The sequence below is a fragment of the Stegodyphus dumicola genome, chromosome 1, assembly GCF_044657685.1.
Source record: "Stegodyphus dumicola isolate Sdum_Otavi_A_Nest chromosome 1, ASM4465768v1".
In the NCBI taxonomy this organism is placed as follows: domain Eukaryota; kingdom Metazoa; phylum Arthropoda; class Arachnida; order Araneae; family Eresidae; genus Stegodyphus; species Stegodyphus dumicola.
In genome coordinates, this window is record NC_140768.1 from 145,077,663 (window position 1) to 145,099,824 (window position 22,162).

Below are 22,162 nucleotides of genomic sequence, written 5' to 3' on the forward strand. Positions count from 1 at the left end.
GCCAAAGATCTATACTATTTTCTCTTCTTTCTGCAGCTTCAATTTTGGCTTTTCTTCTTTGCGATTCAACTACGGTATGTAAATTTCCTTCTGCTTTAGCAATTCCTATGGTTTTATTTTTCTTCTTTATTCTGCAAATATCTTCTTCAAATTCAACTGTTAATCCTTTCTTTGTAATTTTTCGTACGAGTATCAGTCCTTCTTCTAGGTCAGGAACGTACAGAACATCTACGAGTCTCACTTCTATTTCGTTATCTTCGTTGTCTGTACAGTATAAGTATCCTTCTTCTATACCTTTGGACTTCATCTGCATGCCGTTAGCAATTGTTATCTGCTCAGTTTTTCTTCTATCCAATTTGGTGAAAAAGTTTATGTTATCGGTCATATGACAAGTAGCACCTGAGTCAACTGACTAGTTTGAGTTTTGAGATTTTCTTTCTTTGGTGACTTCGAACGTGTAATTCTCAGTCTTCTCAAGATTCTTATTTTCGTTTTCATCTTCATGTGTATCCTCGTTTACAGCAACTTTTGTTTTCTGTTTATTTCCATAGTTTCCTTTATTCATTCTTGAAAAATGAGTTACTTTCGTTTTTATCTTTTTCTTTGTGGTTATTTAAGAATCTGCATTCTTTTTCTAAGTGTCCTATTTTTTTGCAATAATTGCATCTTCGTTGATTGAAATGCTTGAATTTTGTGTTAAAATTCGTTTTGAAGGTAGTTGTTTCTTCTGTTCGCGTGCCTTCTTTTCTTCTAAAGCATCGTCAATGAGTTTTGTTTTTATGTATTCCAGCGTTAGTTCTTCTTCTGGGCGTGCTACTAAAGCTGTGATAAGATTTTCGTAGCTTTTTGGTAAGCCGCTTAGTAAGAGCGCTGCAATGTGACTGTCCTTTATTTCTTCACCGATTTCGAGCATTTTGTTGACATGTTCTTCAAGTTTGTATTCATTTTCTGCTTTTAACGTATACAGCTTTCTCAGAAGGTAAAGTTTACTGGAAAGATTCTTTCTTTCATGTATTTTCTTTAATTCATTCCATATTTCTTTGGCTGTCGTTTTATTTCATATGTGTATGATTTGGTTGTCTTCTACGAGTAAACTAATGGTAGCTTGTGCTTGTTCATCTCGTTTTCTCCATTCGACGTTTATTTCTTTTGGTGTATCATCTGCTATTAAATCCCATAAATTTTCCTTTTTCAGGATAATTTCAAATTTGTATTTCCATACTTGATAGTTGTTATTGTTTAGTTTCATGATCGAATGTTTATTTTCGCAGCTAGTAGCCATTTCTAATTCTGTATTTCGAATGCGCAGTACACAACCATGCAGTTTTGTTTTGCTTTTGAAGATAGGCTTGGCTTTTCCTTTTTCAGATTATCCAGCGGTAATTTATGGCAAAGTATCTTTTCTGTTTTTTATTCTTGATAGCTTATCTCGATATATTTTATGCGTTTAGTTGAAGTAAACATACTGTCGGTCTCATAATCTATTGTTGAAGGTATTCGTGGTTCATTTTTGTTTACTGTTACAACTTCGCTAAATCAAGACGAGCAGATGAATAAAACAGAATTAAAGTTCTTACCTTAATAAAGTGTAATCCAAGCTGCGGATGTAAGGAACAGGATCATTATATTAGCAAACACAAAATAACATATTTATTAGGTATTAGAACAAAAAAATATCTAGCAATGATTACAAGTGTTGTTTACTGTCTATTGCATAATGCGAGAAGTGAGTCATACAAGAAGAGAATGTTTCGCCTTCTTTTTGGATCAAGTCCAATTTCAGTTAGCGGGGGTGAGGGGGAAATTAACGTCGGAGCGTGCAGCTTCATTGCTGTCATTTTGAGTTGTTCCACAACCTTAAAGGCGGATATGTAAAAATTTGATATAAAAATGACATTATATCTTTTAATCATAACATGCAGAAAATTTTTGCATAGATTTATATAAAAAAATATGAGATTAAAATAAGTACATTTAACAAAAAATGCAGTAAAAAGGTAATTGGAGATTCATGCAAATTTTTCACCGAAAATGTGCATTTATACACAGTAAAGAGAAGCAGACATTGGACTAAATTTTTACCAAAGTCATTTACATATGCAAAGAAAACATGGGAAGATTTCGGTCAATTACTATCAAATATATACGTTTTTGTACCGTAAAATACGGGGAATATCTATGTTAATTTCTATCTAAAGTACAACATAGTTAATTACCGAATTCAGTAAATGACTGTAGTGCAAAAGAAAACATCATACATTTAGATTATTTTAATGAGTATACTAAATTTTAAAATTGTTATAGACCAGGAGGGATATTGTAGAAAACTTACCTTTTCCAATAGTTACTTCCAAGTTGAATTTTTGCTTATTCTCCTTGAAGATAAATGTTTAATGTCCCAAATATTGCATTCATATCTTCAGATAATTACACAAATATATATATTCATTTGTTAAAATTAAGTTTATCAAAAACATGTTAACCTTTTCCAGGGGGCTGGGACATATATGTCCCGCACGTTCACTACTTTAAATGTGTCTCAAGAAATTTCAGTAAACTATGGAGATTTAAAATTTACTCCTTAATATGGATTAGGAAGTGCAAGAACCTGTCGATTTGTTTTTCTGTTCCTTTCAATTAAAATAAGTGACTAAATGGCCAAAATACATTCGAAATTGGCCCCTGTAGCCCACGGGAAAAGGTTAAAGAAAATATTATTAATTTGCATGTAAGTTAATCAAGTAACTTCTGTTTTAGTTACAAACATAATTATGATATGGAAAAATTTTACATTTATCAACCTTGCAATGTATTGTAATCTATTATTGTTATCTTTCTCAGTTTAAAATCTTATAAATATATTAGATCAGTACTAAACGTTCACCTCTACAAAAGAAATACTTTATTGAGGCGTTTTTAAAAAGTTCCCTTTTACAATGTCACTTAATTTCATAAATAAGTTCATAAAATTATGCAAATTCAAAATTACCTAAATATGTTCTTTATTTTATATACCACGTGAAATTTTAAAAAGTTAATTTGTTTAGGAATATTGAAGCTTTTAAATGTTTATGTCATGTGACATTTTCTCTAACATCATTATAAATGTACATGTTGATGTGGACATACCAATTATTTTTTTCATCAACTAGCTTTATGGTATTAAATGATTTAAAAAGGAGGCAGTTGGACAAAAGAAAGCAATTAGAAGTTGGCTAATTTTTTATTAAATTGTTGTCAAATACTGTGCATTTTAGATTACGCTCATATGATTGATGACAATGAGTTATTTAAATTATAAAATTAATATGAGCATATCCCACATAAATTAACAAGTATCAAATTTCAAGTTGTTTGAAGTATTATGAACTGTAAAACTAGCAAAAGAAATACACATGAAATTAATTTAAGAATTAGGTTTATTTTACAGGTATTCGAAATCTGCAATTACTGTTAAACAATAAAAACTAACATTAAATCTGAAGAGCATAATTTTTTCAATAATAAAATTTAACATAGATTTCATTCAGCTTCACCATATTTGTTGTTCTATATTTCGCTGTCTTTAATATCCTGCTCGATTTTTGTAAAAGTGAATTCTTTGTCACCCAACGTTTTGAGAACAGCTCCTAAACAAGAAAAAGAAAAAATTGTAATATTTTCACACTTCAGATGTTTTCAGTTTTTAAATATAGTTGAAGTATTAAAAGAGCATATAAAATGCACTGAGTATTTCATATTTAAAAATTTACTTTTCAGTAATTAAAAATTTAATTTCATACTATCACACAATAAACTTCAATTATATACTTTACACAATGCCTATAATTTCAAGTAAAAAATACCTAAAGATTTTTTTAGAATTGTAAGGTAAAGAGAGTCTTTAATGGCTTTGTATTTATGTACATGAGAAAAAACTTAATTTTGTATTAATTATATAGCATTAGCCTTTCCAATTTTACTCATATATATAGTAAAGACTATTCACTTTTTACAGATAACATTTTTCTTAAATTAAGAGTAGGCAGAAAACCAATCACAACACCATATACATATAACAGAATACTTCATAAACATATACGTGTGATTAACATACGTATATGCATTAACAGGCTATTTTACACATTTCTATAAACCAGAAACCAATACACAATCAAAAGTATTATCAGTAAATTCCTCCAGAATCAGAACATAAATCTTTAATTGTGATAACAATAGCATCTCTGTTTGCAATATAAAATATTTTAAGTCTACATTCATGTGCATACTCAGCAAAACAAGAAAACAAACAGAAAGCTGAATAACAATAAAATTATAAATACCATAAAAAAGTTAAAAGCCACGTAGAATGATCCTTCCTATTTAACATTTTAAAATAGGGTTACTGCTTTCACCAACTAAATTTCCAGTCTTAGCAAAATAAAAATTGTCATTTCTGTTGCAGGAAATATTTGCTGCAAACTTTGTATCCAAATAATCCAGTGAAAAAAATTTAATTGTGGCTTGAATATTTTCTTTATTAAATAAATGAAAAATTTCCTCATAATATTAATTTAGGATCCACATGAAGCTTTTTACCTCTACCAGCTGACACAGCTATTTTAAAAAATATACACAGAATTTTTTTACCAATATTAATATGTTATAAATCATTAATAAATCTTCTAAAACCAGCCCCAAAATTTCTGAATTAGATACCCAAAACATAATTTTATGTAACTGTTAACGTATGCATTTGCTTGCACATACTTAAAATGAATTATACACACAAAAACTTAACATGTTAACTTCAATAAATTTTTAATTAGCAGGATGACTCAATTAAGACAAAATATAAAAGAAATCTACCTGATGGAATAGTTTTAAAAGATATATTTAAAAAAAGCTAATACTGTTCATATTACACATGGCAGAAGTTGAGTAAAACTGTATGCAGTTGGATTATTTAAGGAATAGAAGTTAGGCCAAAGTACCAGTTTTGGAAGGCTTTAACCATTTGGGTGCAAAGAAGCATCTCAATTTAAAAAAGAATATAAGCTAATAGAATTTTATAACTTTTACAATCTAGTACAAATATTAGACACATAAACAACACTAAATGCCATTATTTACTTGCATATTTTCCTTCTTTGTGTACTTTACTCCTTAATTTTTCAGGATATGATTTAGAAACAGACTTATGGTAAAATTGTATACTGGTAAAAAGAATACTGCTGAAACTGATAAGTCCTTTGAAATATATACTATAGTGCAAAGAGGGATGAAATATGTGACTAAATATGATAAATCAGATTACAGTAACATTAAACAAATAACATGAAAAACTGAAAAAAATTTTATATGAAATTATTTTTTAACTCGTGGAAAGAAAGACAGTATTTCCAACTTATTAAATTCAATTAGACCTTACCTTTGCCAACTAATATTGGTACTTTTCCATTTTGCCAGCGCAAGCGATAAAGTCGCCCAAAATGGTACAACCGATGCCAAATGGAATATCCTCGCTAGTAACCTTTTACGTCTCATTTTCAAAACAAATCGCAGCCATTTCTATCAAGTTTGAATGTTTCTTTCAATACTGGCATACAATTAAATATAATTTTTACCAGATAGTTTAATTTTATGTCCTAAGGCCATTCGCAGTAATTAAATCAATTAGGATGCAATCACACCGCTTCCCTGAAAATATAGAAAAGGCAAAGTCAAGGGTTAAATTCATCAATTTTAATGAGAATGCACTAGCGAAGTAAAGCACTGCAGTTTTACATAATTTCTGAGTACGAAATGAAATAATTCTTGCATTTAAACTTGTATTCCAAATTAAGATTTAACTTGAAATTAATGTAGATAATTACTGAGAGAATTAGCGTAGTTTACATGAGATGAGATCACTTAGGGTCATGTGATATGAAACGGTGAATCAGGATGTTGTACCATGAAAGCACAGGAAATTCTTAATCTCTTTTTACAAATTAATTGTCTTTATTTATTGTCATTTTACAAAATTTTAAATGATATTAAAATGTTTATGCCTTTAAAATAAAAATTTCTTAGAACTAACATTTGTTAAAATTTTTTATGTGTATACTGTGTGTTGTCGACAATAACGTCTGCTTGGCATGATTTGTGCCAGTGAAACGGAAAAGTATCTAAATATTTTGCATTTTTCTTATAATTTTCATAAATTTACTATTTTAGGAAGGCTCGGTAGCACAGTGGCTAGTGCGTCACGCAGCAGCACTACAGGTCTGGTGTTCGATTCCCAGGCTGGGCAAGGTTGAGTGGGTCGATAAAATTAGTACCAAGTTCCATCGGGGACTAAACACTGAGGGGGGGGGCAGCAACAAGCTGACTTCTTATGCACAAACACCACGGAGTTCACTGTCTAGAAAGCAGATATTAAGGCACTGCCGGCCATGGCCCTCTGAGGGCTGTTTGTGCCATCCAGTTTATTGTCATTTTACAATTAATTTTACTATTTTAGTAAGTTAAATTTTACTATTTTAGTAACATAAAAATACATTTGTAACAGGTTTGGTTTAGGTTTATTTGATTATGACAAAGAAGAATAGGGCTATCTGCCTAAGGTAAGGGATTCCTTCATGAAGGACTTTCTAAGGGAAACTGGCTCGTACGTTACGCATGGGGAAAACAACAAAAACGCCTATGCAGGCAGCCTGTTCGCGGGATTCAAACCTCGGACTGAACTACCAGTGTTGAGCTAGGCTGTTGGTGAGCCTTCTAATACAGAGTGTGTGCGAAATTAAGAGAGTTGTATTTAAAATGGGTGCTAAACTAAAGCTGCTGCTTGCCTAATTTTATACTATTGAGAATATCGATAATTGTCAAAATTATTCATAATCAATATGTGCAAGATTATTAATGAGCTGCCAAACTGCAGTTAACCATCTAATATATTACATTCAACATTATTATTTTTCTTCTCGAATGTCAGGTGTTCATTGTTTCTGCCAATATATCTGTAACAGGACATAAAGATTAATTGAGTTAATGTAGAATAGAAAATTAGCTTGCAACATATCCAACATGACTTAGTGGCCGTACTTCATTCACTAGAAAAACATTTTAATGAGCCAAGCTGTTGATATGGGTGGTGCCATTTTCCTATCCTGCTCAACTCGGCTCAATTCAAGTTAGCTTAGAATCCCCTCGTCAGATTACTCAGTGTTCTTTTATATATGTGTTTGTGCACTTGTAAGTTTATTGTTTTGACATTTAACCTAAAAATAATTATTTCAAGATGCCTTCCAAGAAAATTGTTGCCTCAGATAGTGCTGCAAAGAAAAATAAGGAGGCCGTGGCCGTCGATATTAAGAAAGAAATCATAGATAAACATAAGCATGGTGACGGAATTGGTGAAGACTTGCAGCCTTTCGACATTAAAAATAATCAACACTATTCTGAAGAAGCAGGAAGAAATTAAGAAACTTGATGTAGCCTAAGGAGTTACCGTTGCTTCCAAGCACCATAAAAAACTCCCGAATGTTCAGAAGCTGCTGTTGGTGTGGATTAACGAGAAGAAGTTAAAAGGTCGGTGACAGAAAGTTAAACTATGGTTATATTATTTACCAGTGTTATTTATTAGGGAAAATTGACTTGATATTGAAATGTTGATATTTTTGGGGTGTGGAACGAGTTAAATGGATGTCCAATATTTTCAATGGGGAAGCTTGTTTCTGAATACGAGAAATTCGCTATATCAGTTGAATGCTGAAACGAATTAAACTCATATCTCAAGATTCCACTATAGATATGCAAGCACGTGTATATGCATGTACGTGCATATATGTGTATGAGTATACACATACATACATAAAAAAAAAAACACATGCACACATGAGCACCTATATTTAAAAATGCATGCATATAGACACACATTTCTGAATCTGGTCTTGATGACAGAAGAATATCTACATGAATCATAGGATTTTCATTAATCAGTTTTATTAGAATTCTTAAATGCAGAGAATTTCATCTTCACTATCCGAAAGTTCAGTTTCATTTCCAGCTGAAACTATATCAGGACAATCTCTTTTATATTATTTCCCTCTTAACAACTGAACATTTTTAAAACCTTTTCTATTCCATGGAAAACTAAAACTACATTAAACACATTTTTCTAAATGTGAAAATTTCAAGTTAGAAACTGTAATCATTCTTAAAAAGAGTTTGATTTATGCAGATGTTAGATCAATAAAATTACTTTCCTGTGAAAAAGTAATATGGCGTTCAACAACATGATTTTACACATCAAGATATACTGAGTGAAAATTCCTGAAATGTTTTATTTCTTGGTATCTCACTAGGCAAGAATTGTATAAATAAGACTACCTCCCTTTTTTTAAAAAAAATGTTTAATAAATACTATGAAGAAAATTGGTTACATTATTTACAGTTCATAATTAATAGAAAATAAATCATTTCTTATCTTATCAGAATTTATTTTTGTCACATTCATAAATAGTACTAATTTAAACAAACATATCATTATGATTTCAATAACTATGAAATAGAAAATCCAAATCTGTGTCATTGATGGTCTAGTAGATTGGACGTCTCGTTTACTACAATTCAGCAGGGTGCTGACTCACCAGACTGTAATATATATACATATTTATTTAATTTACAAGGGAAAAAGCAACAAAAATATAAACAATTTCTTGGTTTTATATAAGCATTTCTGCAGATTTACAATTTTCACTTTTTTAACTATCTAGTTATATCAAAATACATGATTTAATAAAATATAATTCAAATAATTTAAGGTATTTTGGATCAAATACTAACTTTTCAATAAATATTTTCATGCAGTTCTAATAATTGACATAACTATCAAGTTTTGACATCGAAAATTATGTTTAGAGAAACTTAAAGCTGCAGTAAGTAGTAATAAATTTATTCAAAACTGAAAGTAAAGCATTCTTACTTTAATTTATTTTCTTTCTTTAATTATGGCAGATCTTTTAAAACAACATAATCAAACAAACAAAAAAGAAATGCATTCATGAAAGGACTTAAAGAAAACTTTATATATTTCAGTAATTACAAGTGCATGGAAATTCAGTATATATAAAATAAAATGAACAAAGTAGCCGTGTTTCTCCCGCATACAATTTCCTTTTTTAATAGCACAATATCTTTGAGTTAAAGATTATATATTAAAGCAAATTTATAAAACTAAATTCAAAAATAAGAAATTAAATTATTTTTAGGGAAAACACTAAGCAAATAAAAAATTTTGAATTTCTTAAATAAATGAAAGTTACATGCTTTATTTTTTGACATAAGGTAGATAGATATTTCCAGAACAGATTTCTGAACAATTAATCATGTTAATAATGCCTTTCTTTTGCCATTAAAAGCTATTTCCTGTTTAATTACAGTGTGCTTTAAGATAAATATTGAAACATTTGAGTAAAAATAATATAACTATAAAAAGGTGAGACATATACAAACAGGAGTGACACAAACAGTAAGAAACAGACTAAATTTATTGATTTGGTATTCTATGTCATTAACAGTACCAAATCCTGAAAATGAATCATTAGGCACATGCACAAAAGAACAATACATGGAAAATCACTTCCTACAAGATGCTATTTATAAAATTTTACATAGGTGAAGAAAGTACGACTATTAACCACTGAAAATATAAAATGTTCACTTACTTTCTTCAAATAATTAGTAACATCGATGGATTCAGTCACAAATGCCAGTCCATGAACATTCTTTTCGACCGCCATTGCTGACTTCGACTTCACAAATATCCTGCCATAACTGGAAGTAGAAAGTGTCTGCTTTGCCATTGGTCAGTGAACAACAATTGCAATGCTTTTTTTTTTTTTTTCTTTATAATTAAACATATTAAGAAAGCCTCTAAATTAGCATATGAAGTAAACTTATTTTTAAATTATATAAATTTATATTCATTCGCAGCATCTCTATATTAAAGTAATAATTAAATATTTCTAGGAAAAATAGAAATGTCTGTGTATGCACATGCTCAGTGTATAATCGTAAATCCGGTTAATTTTTATGAGTTAGTGTAACATTAACCATGTAAATTTTGAGTTCATTTAACTGGACCTTTGTACTTATTCTGTAGATGTCCATATTAAGAATGTCTTTAACTGTTTCAGGAAAAATATAAAATATAATTATTTATTTATTTTTTCCTCATATAAAAATTATTAAAATCACTGTATTATTTTTCCGTACATTAAACAAAATTAAAGAATTTTAGTCTCGTGATTTTAATAACAAAGATTAAAGGAACTGAAATATACGTAAAATATCAGGATTCAGCTTGCAATTTTGTAGAGTTATTATTATTATTATAATTAAATAAAAATATTAGTATATCTTTGATTATAATTAATTACCCTTTGGTCTACATTAAACTATGTTCAAGAAATTAAACATTTTCGAGCATCTTCTGTTCTATTTATTATTTTATTCCTCGACATGAAAGATTCATGTCTTGTTCCAATTTAATTGCCCACATTTGCTAAATAAAATAAGGCGAGTATTGTGCCAAACTCAGTAAGTACACAAATTTAATATACAGCTTATTCCAGTTAAATGGGTAATAGGATTTTCATAAAAGAAATTGTGTAAGTTAATGTAAGTGTTGATATGAATAAAAATAAAAAATTTGATATCAGAAAATAAATGTGTTATTTTGAAGATCTTTAAATTAAGAAAATACTTGCATATTTTTTTGCGAAAATGCACATCAAAATTTAGTTCACATGTTAAAATTCATAGAAAAATTTTAGCCTCATATATGAATGCTAGAATAATGATTAAAGTAATTTAAATTTATATAAAATATCACGATTGTTTTCAAATTCATAGAAGCTTTTAACCAGAGGAAAATCAATTGTAAACATGAAGACGATTTAAAAACAGAAATAATTTTGATTACACATTAAAATGCTGTTGGAAAAAAATATTTGCATACCCTTTTTTCATGTTCGTGGAAAAAGGAAAACAAAGTGAAATGCCAGAAATACATTAAATATTTTGAATTAATAAACTTCATTTTCAGTCTTTTTAGACTTCGTATAATATCCGTAAAAGTGACGAATGAAATATACCATAAAGGCAGTAGTTTCTTTCAGTACATTCGGATTCGTATAATTTTCATAAAAATAACACGTGAAAAATAACGATAAAGATTCAACAGTAACTTCAGCTTTTTTTATTCGCATAAATTTCGTAAAAGTAACGTGCAAAAAATACCATACCTTTATTTCACCAAAATTATATGTATATTTTTGGAGACGTGCTGCCTGGGTATACTGTTGCTAATAATCATTATTTGAAGTGATTCCATGAAACACAAAATTTAAATTTACAGTCAATATTTATTAAATCCCCTTTAAAGTAATCCCAACTGCAGTGGGCTTATGCCATAGTTTTTTTACAATTTTTGAAACATGTTTTAAAGCAGTTTTCATGAAATCTCTTCATAACTTGCATCAAATTTTCTTTTATTGGATCACTAGATTCCAGATGATGACTATTAAATGGTGATTTTAGCCACAGAAATAAGAAAAAGTCACACATTGCCATATCTAATGAATACTTAGGTTCCATAATCATAGTTGTTGAAATTGTAGCCTAAAATTAATGAACAGCAAAAGCACAATGAGTAAATGACTATTACAAAATTAGCAAAATTCCTGAGTTATCTCCCTGAAATTTTGGTAATTTTTTTATTAATTATTTCACACAAACACTGCAGAATACAATATTCTTTAGTAATAGTATGGCCAACTGGTAAAACTTCCTGATCAGCATCACCATAACAGTGAAATGCTCAATAATATTTTGATCTTTGACATTTTATTTTTGGTCTTGCTTCATTTTTTTAACATTATTCGTTTGTCTATTGAATTCTGTTTAAAAATTGTAGATCCTTATACTGTAATTAGTAGTAATGCATTTTAAGAAGGACTTATTGTGAGTCTAAGCCATTTGAACACATTTTTATTTTGGAACACTTTAGAAGCATTGTACAACAAGCCCAAGAAATCTTTCAAAATTACTTGACAGGATCTAAATGATATAGGAACTTGTTCATTAATATCCTTAAGTGTTGAACAGTGATTTCCAAGCATCAAACATTTCAGTTGATCGACATGTTGCTCATTAATTTAACTGGATGATTTTCTGAGCATACTTCATCGATACATATTCTACCTTCCTTAAATATTGTATACCGCTTAAAAACTCTTATTTTAGATAAGTGTTGTTTTTAAAGGTTTTCTGCAACTTAGCCAAGTATTTTTGCAACAGAATTTCCACTATGAAAACAAATTTACTGCATGTTCTGTGCTGAATTATATTTACCCTTTTGGGAAATCATCAAAGCAAAAGTCCTTTATTTGTTAAAAATTAATTCATTTATAAACAGTTAAAGGCAATGGCTTAGGGATTGTTGTAAAATTTGAGTAAAAGTGTTACAGTTTTTTAAAAAACTTTGCAAGTAATTTCTCACACACATACTTTAAATAAATCTTTAGCAATACTGTTTTTTCATAGTATTGTATACTTAGATCAATCCATTTCTTCACTTCACTTGTTGCCATTTTATTTTTAACCAGGCAGATACCATGGAAAAATATTTGAATGTGCATAAAGTATGCCAGAAAGGCATAATAATGTGCCAGTTAATCTAAAAATGTACTTTATGGCTTTTCTTGAATTAAAATATGGGATTGAAAATTACCTACTACATTAAAAAAATGTGATACCTAATTAGTGTTCAAAAGTCATTTGCAAGTCACTAGAATTTTATTCTCTTTTCTATTACAGGTTTAGAAACTGAAAAAGAAATTCAAACCGGCATTCAGCATATAATAGCCGATGTAATAGCAAAAGACAGAAGAGTACTCGATTTTGTGAGGCAAATGTAAGTGTAAATTTCTTCTGTTTATGCCCTAGTATTTTATTGTAATAAAATACTATTCTAATGAAAATTTTATGAAACAAAAAAAAAAAAAAAGTATTACAGTCAAAATGGTAAAATGTAAAATTAGTTTATATTTTGAAACATTATCAGAAGTGTTAAGTCTCAAAACATTCATTTATGAGTACATGTCTATATAATTTTTGACTGTACTTGAAGCTTTTGTATGAATTTCAGATAAACTTTGTGGAATTAGTTTATTTTTAACAATATTTCTAACTGATGCAGATGTAGGTCTTTTTAGAAGAGCATTGTGATAGGGTATTAGAAAGCTGTATCCATACTAATGTTTTAAAATAACACTATTTATGAAATGTTATTCAGAAAATTCAAATAAAATCACTTTCTGAATGAATTACTGTAGGACATGCAACTCATTTTTGTAATACTGAAAGTAATTGGCACAATGTTCTCTGATCTTCATTTGGAAGATGTAGCATTTTATTTTTAATAAAAAATAGTAAGAGCTCTTGAAGGTGTGAATTGCTTAATTATTATTTCTTCTACAGCTGCTAGTAGATTAAAATTTTGCATAGGTTCATCATGAAGTTTCTGTTTTAGTAATGGCACTGGAAATTTATTTTATTTGTGAGTTCTGTGTGTACTGTGTTCATTTGAAATTCCCTTAACCCTTAAGCATATATATATATGTATTTATAAAACATTAGTATTTATAAAGGTTAAGTATTACTCCCAAGTTACCCCCCCCCAAAAGGCGTCATATAGCCTCAGAAAAAGCTGTTGCTGTATTTAGAGTGGAAAATGATTGGTTTTTCTTTAAATTGGTACATTTGTCCAATTCTCCCCCCCCCCCTTTTTTTGTGTGTGTGTGTAAATTTTTTCATGTTTTTTTGGAAACCTTTTACTGCCCAGAACCTGGAAATAAATACATTTGAGCATAAATACTTTTATTATGTACAGAATGTTTTGAAATATGTTATGATGGCTAGGCTTATTCTATTTTGCATTGAAAAGTACTTGAGCATAAATTTGCTCCAATATAAATAAATCACCCCTGAGAAAGGCAGATAAGAAGTTGAACCTAAAACACTTTTCATTTACACCATCTAGTGGTCTTAAAATATACATTGATACGTAGATATAATAGATATTCATCATTATGCAGTTATACTAGAATTCATATATTAGATCGTCTAGCAGTGATGAAAGGGGTGTATGTTGCAAAAAAGGGTTGAGAACCCCTATGGAGGTATAAATAATTAGTGAATGAGCAACTGATAAACTTTTTGAAAAAGAGAAAACTAATTTCCGAGACATAATACAAAAGATAACAATACTGTTGAATGTTACAGAATTTATGTTTAGAAAGATTTTATATTGTTTAGAAACTAATTCTATTACCTGTATATCCAAAGTTGGAAACGTTTGTGCAAGAGCTTAGAATCCTAGCCCGTAAAACAATCTTTTCTGCAAATGTAGTGTATATGCAGGGAAAGTTGTTTTACAGGCTTTATACCCACTCCTTGCTATAGAAATTTTTATGTCATATTCAATATGGTGAAACAATGCTACAAATTTATTACACTTAAAAAAAAGATATTGATTCCTTTTCCAGATATATGACATATATTTCTTTCAGAGACTAGATATATAGCAGATTTTACTTGCCTTCGGCCAATTTTTCTTGCCTCTTTTGCAGTGGAATTCTGAAGGAACGAAACTTTAGAATTATAATGAAGTAACGCACACATAAATATAACTTCTAAAATGGCATCTTTATTTTAAGAGTATTTTTAAAAAACAATTGATTATCTCCCAAGATATATAACATGAGGCATTAAAAATAATTTGTATATATTACAGTAATGCTATAAATATTCATAAAAATGATGAGTTGGATATAATGGCGTTAGAAGTGTAAATTTTCAAAATTTTTTAATTACTAGATTATTTTATGACACACATAGGGCAGAATCATTTGCTGTTATAAATTACATATAACTTTTGAATAACCCAGATTCATTTAAAAATTGCATGTTAACCTCTGAATGCCATGACCAGCTTTATCTGATCGTAAGATTATTTTTGTCATTTGCTGTGTATTATCTTATAGTTTAAGATGTTTTGCCTTCTTACTTTTTTTAATGATATAAATGTCATCTTAATGAATGTAAGTTAATGAAAATAGAGATAAAATAAGTAAATATACAAATTTAGCTAATAAAGGCTGTTTAAATACAGATCTTCATGATGATCCAAAAAACCATGCTGCTGAGAGGGTTAATATGGAATTATTGCTTTTAAATTATTCAGCTTCTCGAGATGTTATCATTTAAAAGATAACTGAATGGCAATACTAAAATTGACTGTTAGTTAACAGGATTGTATGAAAATGCAAATTAAAAATCTTCTCTTTTATGATGGCAACAATTGCTAATTTGCATTACACATATGTGGTAGCACAACATAAAAATTTTGATAGAATTCTGTTAAAAGTATTCAAACTGTAACCCTAATATATAGCAGCCATATTATTGATTAACAAGCCTTTAGTAATTAAAAATAGAGTTATAAAAATATAATTATTAAAAATATAGTTAGTCCCAGAATTCATGCAAGATTTGAATTTTGTGCCATTTGTGTTATATAATGTTGCCAATGAAAAACGTGTGACAATTGAGGGTTATTAAAAATAGAGTACTACAAAACAAGAACAATGCTTTTTCTATGATGCAATGCAAGCAATATTAAAAAATAATGAAGGTTTGGCTGCTGCAGTTCACAATTTTTATACAAAATATAGTTGGAATAATGATTTATCGTCAGTAACTGTAAAATAATTAAGAACTTTTTAGGGACTGGATCAGTAGTTATATTAAACACTCTGGCTAGCCTTCAACAAAACATTGAAGCAGTCTGTGAAAGAGTTTGTGTTGCTGAGAGTCCAGGGACATTAATTCAGCACCATCTGATGGTCAAGAATTGGACATTTTGAGAAGCTCTTTACAGCGTATTCTTATAAAAGATTTGCATGTTCATGTGTACAAAGTTCAATTTACACAAGTGGATGCTGATTTTTCGGACAAAATCATCTTACGCGATGAGGCTCATTTTCATCTTGAAGGCTTAGTTAATCAATAAAATTGTTGCATTTGGGGTTCAGAAAATCCAAGAGTGATTGTTGAGAAACAAGTAAATCCGTAACATGTCACTGTTTGGTGCAGATTTTGGGCTAGAGGCATCATCTGATCATTCTTCTTCAAAAGTGTGGTTGGTCAGGCAATAATGGTTAGTTGTGCTCACTATGGAAAAATAATCTAGTTTTTTTATGCCTAAATTGCAAAATATAGATGTGGATGAATGTGGTTTCAACAAGATAGTGCCACCTGACATACAATCTGAGGAATTGAATCATTCAATTACTGCACAAGTCATTTCCTGGTCATCTAGTTTTCCATTTTTTGATCAAAATAAGTCACCTAGAGCAGCGTTTTCCAAAGTGTCGGTCGCGACCCGCCAAGGGGTCGCACAAAAATTCAGCTGGGTCGTGGCAAAATTTGTAAAAACACAAAACATCTATAACATTTTGCTCTAAATTTAATATTTTTTGAAACTTTTACAAGTACTGCAGGTGGCAACCCTTTTTACCTCCATTTCCTACCGGACCGTTTAAATTCAGATGTTCTGATGCGCTGATTTTGATTCGTCATTCAGTGCCTTCTCTGGTACATGATCCGTAAACTCACGTGTATCAAAACAAGGTTATGTTTGAATTTTTTTTACCTATTTTATTTGACAATAGTTATTATTACCTATTATTAATAGGAACTTCATATTGGTAAGTAATAAAAATACTTTTTCTTAACAATCACTAATAAACAAATTCTTTTTATTAAAGCTTTCAACCTTTTTTTTAAAATGAATAAATGACTAATCAAGAAAACCACAGGTTTAATGAGGATGATCAACCAAGCACGAGCAAAGCTGAACATCATGATCATGAAAAAACTGTGCCTGAAGCACCTAAAGCAGATATACAGCGACAAAATAACAAGCATAAAGCTACTTGGACTCGCAACTATTGTGACGAATATTTACGCTTTGGATTCAATGCCGGCAGCAGTCAAAATAATTTGCCTCTATGTGTTATTTGCAATGAGCAACTTTCAAATGAATGGATGAAACCTTCAGAGTTGAAATGGCATTTAAACACAATCCATTCTGAGTACTCTGATAAGCCAATTAACTAACTTTTTTACTGATAAGAAAAATGAATTGATTGCTGCTCCTCCCCCCCAAAAAAAAACACTCTTACCACACCAGTCAAATAAAAACTTCACTTTGACGTCTTTTGAAATTTCCAAATTAATAGCTGAAATTGGGTATCCTCATAGTGCTGGAGAAAAATTAATACTTCCCGCTTTGAAAATTGTTGCAAATAATTTATGCGGAATAAAGGGAAAATGTTTATTTTTGGCGATACCATTATCAAATAGTACAGTTAAATGGAGAATTGAACTTCTAAATGAAACATTTAGAAGAACTAGTTGCTCAAGTAAAAAGGAGCAAGTTTTTTACCTTGCAAATAGATGAAAGCACAGATATCGAGGATAATGCAAATCTAATGTTTTTTATCAGATATATGGACGAAGACACCATACAAAAATTTTTTTTGTTTTGTAAAAGGCTATCAACAAGAACGATCTCAGATGAAATTTTTAAGGCTACCAATGTTTTTGTCACTAGTCACGGTATTGATTGGGCGAAGTGTGTTGGGCTAAGTAGCGATGGAGCACGTGCAATGGCAGGCTGTCATAAAGGTTTGTTTAAACAAATTCAAGAATGAGCAATTAATTGTGTATGGGTGCACTGTAGTATCCATAAAAAAGCGTTGGCGGTAAAACGAATGCCTTTAAATTTAAACATGACTTTGGAAGAATGTGTCGAGTTTGTAAACTATATAAAGTCTCGTCCATTAAATAGCAGACCTTTTTATCGAATTATGCAAGGAAATGGGGTGTGATCATAAACACCTCTTTTTGTATTGTAATTCACGATGGCTTTCAAAAGGAAATGTTTTAAAACATCTATTTGAGCTAAAAGACGAAGCCTTGGTATTTCTGACTAAACACCCATCATCTAAAAAAAAAGATTCTATTTTTGCATTTAAGGACAGATTCCACGATTTCGAGTGGTTAATAAAAGTAGCTTATTTGTGCGATATATTTGGTACATTCAATGAATTGAATTTCATTTGCAAGGCTTTGGTTTAAATATTTTCAAAGTATTGGAAAAATTTGCTGCAATAATTAAAAAAATGACTCTGTGGAAAAAACGACTTTCAAAAGGAAATTTTAAATCAATCTTTTGAAACATAAATTTATTGAAACCCATTCAAACTACGATGAATAAGATTTACATCTTGAAACACTATCAGTTTCAATTCATGGAGCTAATAAATAGTTTTAAAGACTACTTTCCGTATACTCCTTCAAATAATATGTGGATTAAAGATCCATTTTCTGTCGGTATTGAAAAGGAAGAAATGCTTAATCTTAGTGAACAAGAAATTCATAATTTAGTTGAAATTTCATGCAACAACGATCTTAAAAGGGTGTTTGAAACTGCACCACTAATTAATTTTTGGTTGCGCTGTCAAAAGGAATTTTTTATAAGGGGGGTCTCGAAAAAAATTTAAAATCTCGTACCAGGCTGTGGTCAAAAACGTTTGGGAAATGCTGACCTAGAGCATGCTATTTAACACCATTTGACTTTTTTTTTTTGTCTGATCGCCATGACCCATGACCTCCTACACTTTGAAGGAGGAAAATTGAGCACTGTATCTATGAAATTTATCTCTCTTTATGCAAAATGGTCATGGAAAATTTCAACAAAAGAGTGTGTATGTGCCAGCAAAGCCGTGAAGGCCATTTACCTGATATGTAATTCTATACATAATCCTATACTGTATACTTTATGATGAATCAATTAAAAATTTACAATTTTTAATTATAAAGTGTTTTATATCAAAATTACATCTTGTAGGAATTTTGGATCACCCTTTATATTGTTGTTCCATATCTCCAAAGTTAGTTTTGGTATTTAATGAGCTTAATGCTTTTAGAAGTTTTATATTAATATTCTGTTTCAGGAGTCAGAATAAACAAATTCGTATCATCAGCTCAAAAACAGCAAGTGCTGAAAAAGAAGATCGGCAAGCCTGTATTGTAGGAGGAAAAACTCAGAATTTTAAATATGAAAATTATTTTGATCTGAATATTCTTCTGAGCAATGTTGCACCTCATCAGGTCAGTATGTTTTGATGTATATTAGCCTGGCTTGTGCATTTGTAAAGTTAATGTGCAATAGAATTTGAATTATCCTAACCATTGAATGAAACATAGGTCTTTAATTTACCTTCCACACTGCTGCAAAATCAGTTACCAAAAGAAGCAAGTATAAATAAGCAAAAATAGAGTTATAAAAATATAATTATTAAAAATATAGTTAGTCCCAGAATTCATGCAAGATTTGAATTTTGTGCCATTTGTACCATTTTTTGTGCCATTTTTTCATAGTTACCAGTTTGGTAAAACATAAGGTGCTTAATTTATTCTCCAAATTTAATTAGCCTCTAATTGCTTAAGACTGGATGATTTAAAAGCAATAAGCATGTTCCTTAGTAATTTGAAGCCTTATTTATTATTTATAATATATGTAATTAATATAAGTTAAAATCTTTGTAATTTCTTATATATATTTAATCGGACATTTTTGGACATTTGAAGCATTTTCCTAATAAATAAAATATATTTTTATTCTTTATTAATTACAGTGCATACTCTGTTCTGTCGGTTTTCTATAATAAATTAAAGCTTCTTTAGTAAGAGTTCCTTATTTTGTCTATACTATTTTTTTTAATAGAACAAAATTAGGGACCTATTTCTAGCCAACTAAAATTGAGTGAGCTTATTATTTTTATATTGATGTAAATTAAATCTACAAGTAAATAATACAAATTGACGTAAAATAATAATAATAAACTTTTGTATTATATTAACAAGTCAGCAATAAGCTAAGTTTTAATTGACTTGCAAGAAAAAATTAAAAATGCATGCACATAAACTAACAATAAGCTGAATTTTTCTTGGTTAGAAAGAAAAACTAGTGATTTGGATAATTGAATTTCCAATGTAATAATGAAATAATAATAACATTATCATTTTCTTCTGTTCGGAGACACATCACTTAAATTCAGTACTATTCTTAGGGGGGGGGACTGTGATTTAATAATAATAATAATAATAATAATAATAAAGAGTTAACATTAAACACTGAAATACATCCAGTAAATATTTTTTTAATAATTCCCTTTGATTTATTCTATTTATTATTCATAATGTGGCAAAATTAATATAATTTTAAAATTTTGTAAATTAAGTATGTTCTTTTACTATATTATAAATTATTTTTGACAGGTCATGGCCTTAAATCGGGGAGAGAAACAGAAAGTTTTGAAGGTGAAAATTCAAATTCCTGAAGGAGTCAAAAAAACAATCACCAGTTTTATTTGGAATACTTTTTTTAATAGAAAACATATGGATAAAGCAACATATGATTTCTTACAAATCTGTGTATCAGATGCATATGATCGTCTCATTGAACCTCATGTTTGTCGTCAAATTAGGTTCATATTTTTCTCTTTTAGTGTAGCATCTGTATTTTTCTTATTTTATTTTCTCTGTTTATGATTTGTACTTCACCTTTTACTTAAATATAAAATATTGTGTATGCTTGTTTGTAACTTTTAAACCCCCCAAAAATTGCCATAAAATCAAACTTTGACTTAAATATTTGTTCAAAATTATAGCACTTAATTTTCTTATTATATTATAGGTTCCTAGGTTATTTATTCAAAATTATAGCACTTAATTTTTTTTATAGGTACCTAGGTTATTTAGGTAACTGTTATTCTTACTGTAGCTACCAATGTAATTTCTTTAAAACTAAATATTAGGTTAAAAATGTTATTTTTGTCACCAGTGAATTTTATTTTAGTGAACAAATGGCGTATAAACTTTATATTACCAACAAACAAAAAAAGGTTATTTAAAAAGGCAAACCAAATATATATATATATATATATATATATATTAAATTTTTATCATATTTTCCCTCTGATTTTTAAACCTCATCCTTGCTATTTACCTTTTCGCCATAGGGATACAGGGATTTTCGCCTCTTCATCATGCTTTCCTGTTTGTCATCTCATATGTCAATGTAAATGATTTTGTTACAATTTCAACTTTGATTTTTGAGCCTTCCATTTAAAGCAAATTGATGAAAGGTATCTAGTGATAAAGCTCAATTGGCTTTAAATATTATATTATAATCATAATATATTATCCACTTTTTCCTGGCAATCCTTTGAAAAATGAGCAAGTCCTTATTTTCCCTTAAACAGAACTGGAATTTCTGCCGAGTGGTATTCTTGTAGTAAACAGACAATAGTTTGGACGTATCTAGTGATGTAGCGTGAGTAACTCCAAATTTCGTTATGGTTTTTACTTTGCAACATCCAGTTATTCCAGACTCCTCTGCAAAAAATGAGTTGGGCTCTATTTCTATGGTGATAGTCAGGTCTAGTGGTAGATAGACAATAGCTTGGTTATTATCCTGTATGTTTGACAAGTGCTCACATAGGCACTCTGTAGTGTGAGTTTTTGCTTTCAACTTATGTGCCTGACATTATAAAATTCCATAAATTATACAGAAAAATGTGTCATTGACTTATGCTTAGGAGCAGTTATACAAAAGTATATATGGCAGCTGTTTAAAGTAAAACTGAATTGACTAATTAATCTTTTTCCTGCAGCTGAGTCAATGTATTGGGTATAAAGTTTCTGTGATTCACAGCTTTTATCATGTTTTTAATTGGCTTCTGTGGGGCTTCTTATTGGTTACACTACAGTGGTATACAGGATGATTTGTAATTCCTTGTAGGTCGTGTATTTTATCTCTGAATTAAAAGTTTATAAGGAAATTAAAAAAATCAACTAATGAGTAATTATTTTCTTAGAAAATAGTGCAAATTTGCTCAAAATTCAACAAATAATTGAAAGCATAAATAAAAATTGACAAGAAATCTCACAGTTGGGTATAGTTCACTATAAATACAAATTTTAATGATATGATTATGGAATT

General features: G+C 29.4%; 1 protein-coding gene across 2 annotated transcripts in view; it reads left to right on the forward strand.

Annotated features, from left to right (window-relative positions):
* Positions 1-22,162, forward strand: part of LOC118180321 (S1 RNA-binding domain-containing protein 1-like) — a 155,332-nt gene that overhangs the window by 69,416 nt on the left and 63,754 nt on the right. For both annotated transcript variants that reach the window (XM_085821568.1, XM_085821573.1), the window contains exons 9-11: positions 12,844-12,940; positions 19,110-19,266; positions 20,437-20,645. In XM_085821568.1, coding sequence (XP_085677694.1) covers positions 12,844-12,940; positions 19,110-19,266; positions 20,437-20,645 — 463 coding nt within the window. The remainder of the gene's footprint in view (positions 1-12,843; positions 12,941-19,109; positions 19,267-20,436; positions 20,646-22,162) is intronic.